Consider the following 7,827-nt stretch of genomic DNA (forward strand, 5'->3'; position numbering starts at 1 on the left):
CCCTTGGAGACTTGGCCGAGGGACCGAGACCGTTGAAGACTCAACCAAGACGGCCGAAGGCCACGGATATTTGGCCGGTGGCCGATCCTCACTCTGAGAATTTGGCCGATGGCCGAGCCCCATTACAATTAACGCTCAAACCAAGATCAGTGAAGCTAATCCATCACCAAGAATTAGGTAATGCAACCCTAAGCGGTATCCACCTCGATAAACGGGCCCAACAAGGTAGGCCCACTAGAATAATATAAATAGCACGCATTTCAAGGAGTAAGGTATGTCATTATTACTGTTCACCTACCTGAGAGCTAACCACCCGCTTTACTGACTTGAGCGTCGGAGTGCCTTCGCAGGTACCCCCACCATCCGGTGTTCACCCGACGACCGAGTCCCGAGTGCCGAAGGATAAGCAGAAAGAAGAGAAGGATCCCAGTCCATCACCCAACCACCTGCCCGACTGAAGGAAGGAGAAGAAGACTTCAACAGTTCTCTAGGTCCCATCTCCCTAGCAGGAACAAAATTATAAAAAAAAAACATGACGAAAAAATAGAATGTTTTTGACATTGCAAGTGATATAAAAATATTATATAGCCATCAAATTCAAAGTTGTTAGTTTGACTAAAAAGTTTTATGTCATATTTAAAAAAAATAATATTAGATTAAGTAATTAGTTTATGAATTTCAAACTCAAATAACCGACTACATTTTATATAAATATATATATATATATATAATAACTTTATTAAACAGTTCATATTTTATTCTATAAATATTATTTTATATATGTTATTGTTGTTGTTACGTTATAATTATCAGAGAATATCTATTTTGAGATATTTTTTAAATACTTATAATATTTTAAATTATTTAATCTAATAACCGAACTTAATCTAATTAAATTTAATTAGATTTAGATGAAAGTTATATTAAAATTAACCTTTTGAATGGTTTGTTATTATATTAACTATTTATCAAACTTGTGGATATGATTTTAATCACTAGGAATTTAAATTTAACTATCTATGTGATAAGAAGTTACCTAAGTTTGCTAGCAAATTGATCCATTCAATTACAAAGTCATTAAAAAACATTCCATTTTAATATTAGTTTTTAAAAATTAGTTTTTTTATAAAAAATTCAATAAAAATGCTTGTTACTGAAAAATCGAATATAAAATAATTAAATTAAAATATTTGTTACTTTTTAAAAAATTGAATAAAAAAAATAATATAAATTAATTATAATTAAATAAAAAGTTGAACATATGTTTGTTACTGGTATAAAACATCAAACATCAATATTTATTTTCTTTCATTTCAAACATAGTCAAATATCAAACATCAAACTGTAACTATAATATGATAAATCAAATACATATAATATATTTGCAAAGATTAGTAAGTCATAGATATGTATTACAAAATTAACATAAATACCCTAGTTTTCTAATTATGAATTTCACTATTTATTTTTATTAATCAAGTCAAATTTTGAATTATTTTACTTCACATCTCACATTAAAAGATGAAGATTTAGAACATCCTTGTATATGCAAAAGTAAGATTGTTCAGAGTTCTTATCACTAGTACTTTCAGAGTTCTTATCACTAGTACTTTCACACAGTTCTCACACCATGGCTCATTAGTTTCTAATAAATAAAATAAAAGTCTTACAAAAAATAATTTAGAATCTATTGACAATACAACTATTTAGTTATAACACATCTCGTGGTATGATTATTTCCTTTCCTTTTAACACTTCTAACAACCTTCATAATGGTTTTGAAGATGGTTCTGTACCTTCAATAATGATGACAGGTAACAATGTAGCAAGCATGAAGCCATCTTTTCTAGATTGAACACATATCAAATGTTCATCATCCCAAGGTGGTTATAGAAATTAGATTAAGGTTTGTCTGATGAATTTTGCATCGAGTGATGCATACTTTCCAACATTACATCTTCAATAACCAGGTGTAAGTATAAGGATAAAGAACAAGTATAACCCTCTTTATCCAAAAGTGATCATAAAGCAATCAAGAAATAAAAATGGCTGAGAGGCCAAAAACACCAATTTAATAGCTTGTATTTCGATGGCCATTGACTGTAACACCATTTCGTGTGTTGGTAAAGCCATTTTTCTGATTCTCCAATTTGTGGAACTCAGTTTCTATGGTTTTGGCTATTTTGGCATCATCCGGGTCTGGCTCTGGAATGTCCACATAGAACGACCCTTGTCTGATTGGAGGTGAGATTGACTCCATGATGATAGCTTGATGCTTAATATGATTGTAGAGTTGCTGGTGGAAAACATGATTGAAGGAGAAACAATTTTCAGTGTTTCCTGATGCATTATGTTTGGATGACTTGGAATCTTCTTTTCTGCAGAAGTGTGGGAGGGATGCATAGTCCATTACCTACAAGTTTCAAAAGAACTTGAGTTGAACAAAATCTTCTAGTTGTAACAAATCTAGGAACACAGGATGAATTTGATTTGGTTATGTTAGTTTGCAACTCTCAAGATGAAATTCAAACAGCACCATGAGAGAGGGAAGATTACTAATGACAAGATTAATTACAAGGATGGAGCAATGTAAAATATTTGATACACCACAGCCTCCATAATGCAGTGGTGGAACATAAGAACACTATGCATATTGTTGGAGATCTCACATTGATAAAAGATAAAATCATATTATAGTATACAAGTCACCTTATAAACCAATTTTATAGGACTGAGCTAGGACTAAACTCACTTTCTAAGACACATCTTCCAATTTTAATCTTGCCTAACCAAACAGATACAAATTGATGAAATCTTGTTTCTTATGACTTAAAATGACAAGTTAAAATTAAACATTAGCATCATTAGAATAGTAATTGAAAAATTGAATTGGAAACTAGAAAACAAATCCACAAGCATGATGATACTGTTTTCAAGACTAGTGTGAAGTGACAACATTAAAATAACAAGTGAAGTAAGTTAGACCTAGACCTGCAGCAAAATGTACCTGTTGCACTTATTTTCATTAATGTTACTTTAATTAGTCAAGAGAACCAACAAGCAAAGTCATATACATGGCACAGATGATACTATGAGAGGCCAAGCAGAGACTTGAAGGTAATGTTGATGTTTACCTTCAGTAATTCCTCCTTCCCACAACCTTGCAGTACCTGGATTTTCCTCCTTGTTCTTTCTTGCAAAAGAGGCTTTACAACCTAATAAATATTATCGAAGGAAAAAGATTTCCAGCTGTTAATCTTTGGAGTTTGAATTATGTTTTAAGAAAAATTAAGGATGAAAGTGAAGCATTCCAAACTCTTCAAACATTAAGACATTCACAAACCTTCCAACATGCAGAGAATACATATGGTGCATTAACAATATAGTATGTGTCTGTCTTTTCCGGGTAGTTTAAGTCATCTATTGTGGATATAGCAGTCAACAACTGCAGAAAGTGATTGAACAGAAACTGTCAACTATGAAGAGAAGTGAAGAAAGGGGATAAAACTTTTTTTCCCCAAATTATTGGCATACCCTCAATTGGCTCAGAGCTGAAAACTTTAAACCAGTCATATCCAAGACTTTCAAACAAGTGCCAATGTATCGTTCATGCTTCCTCGTAGCTGTTGGCTAAATTAAAATTTTCAAATCAGCAAGCACAGAATCAGAGAACTTGTAAGATTAACTAAACAGTCCAAGATACTCACCAAGATCACTCGATCCCTATATTCATTGATTTGAATGTGTGACTGTATATAATATTTGTCCTGAAAAAAATAGAATTGGCAATTTAATATCAAATAGACAATCCAAAGGAGTTTAGATGCCACATTGAGAAATATAGGCAGATACTGAAGAGTGAAGCATTCATGTAGAGTAGTGCAATAATTAATATCTGATGAACAAATAGGAGTCAAGAGTTTCTAAGAAATTGAAAAATTATCAGGAGAAAAAAAGGACCTCTTTTCAAGGAATTGGTGCATTTTATGTATCAAATTGTAAAGCTTTACTTACGTTTAGATAGGACACTCTACAATTTCCAAGACATTCAAATATATTGAATTTAAATTGATCTCATTTCAAATTGTTTCATTTCTCAAATGTCTGTTAGGATAAGGCAAGCCAAATGTATTGAATTTCAATTTTTTTGTTTAGATAAAGTATTTCAATTACCACCAAAATGTAAAAAAATATTTAAATATCAAGCAATTGTTAATAGTTAAGAAGTATCAATTACTGATGATCTTTGTTAGTTGATCTGGTTGATTTTATTTTTCGGTCAAAGTTCGTCAAGACTTTTTCAACTGACATTGACAAAGTTTTCTCTCAATTGAGATCAACTGAGATTTTTTCCAGCTGATGTCGATCATAATTATTTAGATTGATATGAATTGGAGTTATTTTTACGACATTGTTGTTTTTTTTTTCATGCCAACTTTTCGGTCGATGTCGGCTGAAAAAATCCTTTAGCTAACATATGCAAAAAAAAATTCTAGTTAATGTTGGCTGAAGAAAGTTTTCCTCGTCAACATTAGAGACAAAAAAAATCCTAACAAACTATTGACAAAGAATGACATGGTGTGGATGATAAAAAAAGAATCACTACAAAAACATTTCAAATTTTGTTATAAAACATTTCAAATTTTCTATATAAATGAACTAGGCTCCTAAAATTGTCTATCCAAACACAGTCTTGATATGGACAAAAGATGGTGTATGATTCTTACAGAAGCTTTATCATATGTACTGAGCCCAACACCAACAGCAATGACCGGTAGACCCTGAAAAATTTCAACCAAAAAAGAAAGAAAATATAAATAGCTTTTCAGATTGTTTAGAAAGATGCCTATTCTGATTTCTTATAATAATAATAATAATAAAAACATTGACAACAACGTAGGGAGAAGGAAGGGAAGGGTGAAAATAAACTTAAAATCATATCATAGATCAAAAGCTCTTAATGATCTAACTAAAAAATTAGTACCTCCTTTGAGTAACCAGACATTCCTATGAGTTGAGAATCCCGTATGTCTCTATACAAATCCGCAGGAATAGGCTTCTGTTACACAAAAAGAACAAATATAACAATGCAGCACCATTGTGATCTGATTGAAGAAATGTAATAAATAGTTTCTTATGATAAAAGTTAATGGATGGATATGACTATGAACAAGAAAGAATGTTAAATCATCCTGCTGAAGTGACAGTCCTTTGTTCAAGTTATTCATCCATGTTAAAGATGAATTAAAATTGATTTAGAAGCTTAATTCGTTCAATACCAATGTTAAAGGTTGTATACACACTTGATAAAGTAAATTTTCTCTCAGAACCAACTTATGGCTCGTATCAGACTATTCGCAGGTTCACAAGAGACTGAACATTAGGGGAATGGAGAGTGTGAAAACCATGAAGGTTAGTTCATCTATTTGCTGACATGAATTGATGCATTTAGTATTCATATACCTCCAAAATAAATAAATAAATAAATCAGTAAATGCTAATGACCTCTCTTAAGGTACTTGTTAGGATTTAAAAGTAGAAAGTATTGAATGAAACATTTTTACCTATTGTCTACTGTCCTTTTTTAGCACTAATAAGCAAAAGCCACTAAATAAACAAAGCACATGTCTAAGGAATGTTCCAAAATATCAGATATCTTCAAATAGAGTCTACATCTATATTGGTCATTTCAATATTTTCACCATCCCCTCCCATTATTTGTCTTACAATTAGCCCAAATGACCAAACTCGACATAAATGGTAAATGACGTTTTTGTCGAATATTTGGACTTCCATAAATCTTGGATGCAAGAGTTTCCATAAACATGAGATGTAGCAAAGAAGGCTTGTCAAAAGATAACCAGAAAACAGAAATTCAGGAAATAATTGCCAAATCAAGGAACTCACCGTTAAAACTTTGTCAATCTCATTTTCCACTCTCCAGTTCAAACAATCAATTAACTGTAACAGTTTAACTTGTCAGCACAGTGTATATACATCTAAAAAGCCAAGATCAAAACTGAAGTGTAATGCTAAGAGCAATCAACAAGGCTAAAATTCCAACTAATTTTCTTAACAAAACATAATAGATCTTACTCACCATTTTATGGGCTTTGGCAACATTCAAATCCCTTGCTTTGAGAAACCGTAGTAATGTTTCAGCTGGATAATCTTGGTGCATGTTCTGAACCATAAAGAGAAAGATTTCAGAAAAAAAATCACCGACTCTCACAAGTTAGCACAAAACCACACAACCAAGATAGTCAAATAGCATAAAAAAATGTTGAGAATTAGCAAATAATAGGCCGAGAATACACTCAATTAGTTATTTTTGGTTGGATAATTACTAATCCAGTATGATTCTCTTGAAGACTGTTCTTCAAATATGAAAAGACCAATTTTACTGAGTTTTCAAGTTAATCTAAAACCACCCTAAACACTAAGGTATAAGCTAGCCCGATTAAAATTCCTAACAACCGCAAGGTAGCAGTGATCCAGATCATTTTGGAAGCAAAGTTTAACTTGTGTTATAAAAAGTTATTTATCTTGTTCCCTCAAAATCTACGATGAATTAAGAAAAAAAGTGTTGATTCTTTTATTATCAAATCAGGTTTCAGATCACAAATCACAACTTCTATTCATTATTCTTTTTCAGGGACCATTCCCAACACCCAAGATCAAGCAAAACAAAGCAAATCAAAAGCCAAACCTGGAATGCGTTCTTCAGCTGTTCATCCACTGCAAAGAGTCACACACATAGAAAAAAATGAACCTCTGTGAGTGATCAGAAAAGATCAAGGAAGAATGCAATCTGAGTTTCAAGCAATTGATGCACACCATTTTCCATCAGGGACTGCAACTGCTTGACAGCCTCTTGATTTCCACCACCCATCTTCTTGTTCAGCTCTCAGCACTGCAAAACCAAAATTCAAAAGCCAATCCAAAGTGACTGAGAAATTTGCAAGGAAAATCTGCTAACCGCAGATCCTTTTAAGACACCCCAAGAAGGTATAATTATTGCTACCCCACAAAAAATTTAAACTGATTTACCTATCGTGGCTTAAAGACAGAAAAGGTGGGTGTGATTTGGCAGAAGTGAGGGTACTGATCCCCCTAAAAATTATAGCTTTTTTTGTCCACCTCCTCTTGCCCCTGTGCAAAGCACAAAAGCATGGAACTTGGAGGTGGGTTTGTACTATGTATGTATGTTGCAGCTTCCTATGTAGGAAAGGAACTCAGTGGTCAACAAAACAAAGAAAAAAAAAGTGACAAAACTGTTAAAATCAAATAACCAACAACCGAAAGATGGGGTTTTTCAAATTGTTGCTCAAATTAAAAATACTTTTCTTTCCAAATAACTTCTCACTTTATATTACAAAACTTTTTGGAATTAAAAAAACTAAAATAATAATTTGAGGGACACCTCAGATTTTCAAATTTGGGGGTAAATGGAAGAATAACAGAGACAAATATTAGGTTTTCTCATACCGTTACAGGTCTACGGTTTAATTAATTTTTATGTTATAATAATAAAAAAATATTTAATTACTTGACCTGTAAATATTAGCGGGGACTATTATAGTTATAAACTATGTAATAATTTTCCAGAAACATAGATAAAGAAACTTTATAAATGTAATAAATGAAATGATGAAAAGTGATAACAAAATTATAAATATAATAATTTACGTGATGAAAATGACAAATAAAATAATAAATAAATGAAGATGAAAAGAAATAGGAAAAATTTAATGTAAGAATATAATGAATTTTTTTTATATAAATTGGCATTGAATAAATGTAGGATGTAATATAAGAGGTTAGTTT

General features: G+C 31.8%; 1 protein-coding gene across 1 annotated transcript; it reads right to left on the reverse strand.

The window, feature by feature from the left end:
- Positions 1 to 1,867: 1,867 nt before the first annotated feature.
- On the reverse strand, positions 1,868 to 7,340 carry LOC137831371 (SEC14 cytosolic factor-like). The gene is made up of 12 exons (XM_068639022.1): positions 7,051 to 7,340; positions 6,838 to 6,913; positions 6,710 to 6,738; positions 6,101 to 6,184; positions 5,908 to 5,961; positions 4,985 to 5,059; positions 4,728 to 4,781; positions 3,708 to 3,767; positions 3,535 to 3,630; positions 3,344 to 3,445; positions 3,135 to 3,215; positions 1,868 to 2,413 (listed from the first exon to the last, which is right to left on the reverse strand). The coding sequence occupies exons 2-12, from the start codon at positions 6,890 to 6,892 to the stop codon at positions 2,072 to 2,074; spliced, it is 1,032 nt and encodes a 343-aa protein (XP_068495123.1). The 5' UTR covers positions 6,893 to 6,913; positions 7,051 to 7,340; the 3' UTR covers positions 1,868 to 2,071.
- Between the last annotated feature and the right edge of the window lie 487 nt (positions 7,341 to 7,827).

Source organism: Phaseolus vulgaris, chromosome 6 (genome assembly GCF_000499845.2).
Source record: "Phaseolus vulgaris cultivar G19833 chromosome 6, P. vulgaris v2.0, whole genome shotgun sequence".
NCBI classification, from domain to species: domain Eukaryota; kingdom Viridiplantae; phylum Streptophyta; class Magnoliopsida; order Fabales; family Fabaceae; genus Phaseolus; species Phaseolus vulgaris.

Bases quoted from the DNA above. Each gene is read 5' to 3' on its own strand.
- LOC137831371 (XM_068639022.1), bottom strand. From the start codon at position 6,892: ATGGGTGGTGGAAATCAAGAGGCTGTCAAGCAGTTGCAGTCCCTGATG. The intron at 3,446-3,534 runs GTATGCCAATAA...CACTTTCTGCAG, and splicing joins CAGCTCTGAGCCAATTGAGG to TTGTTGACTGCTATATCCAC. The intron at 2,414-3,134 runs GTAAACATCAAC...TGAAACTTGTAG, and splicing joins GGAAGGAGGAATTACTGAAG to GTAATGGACTATGCATCCCT.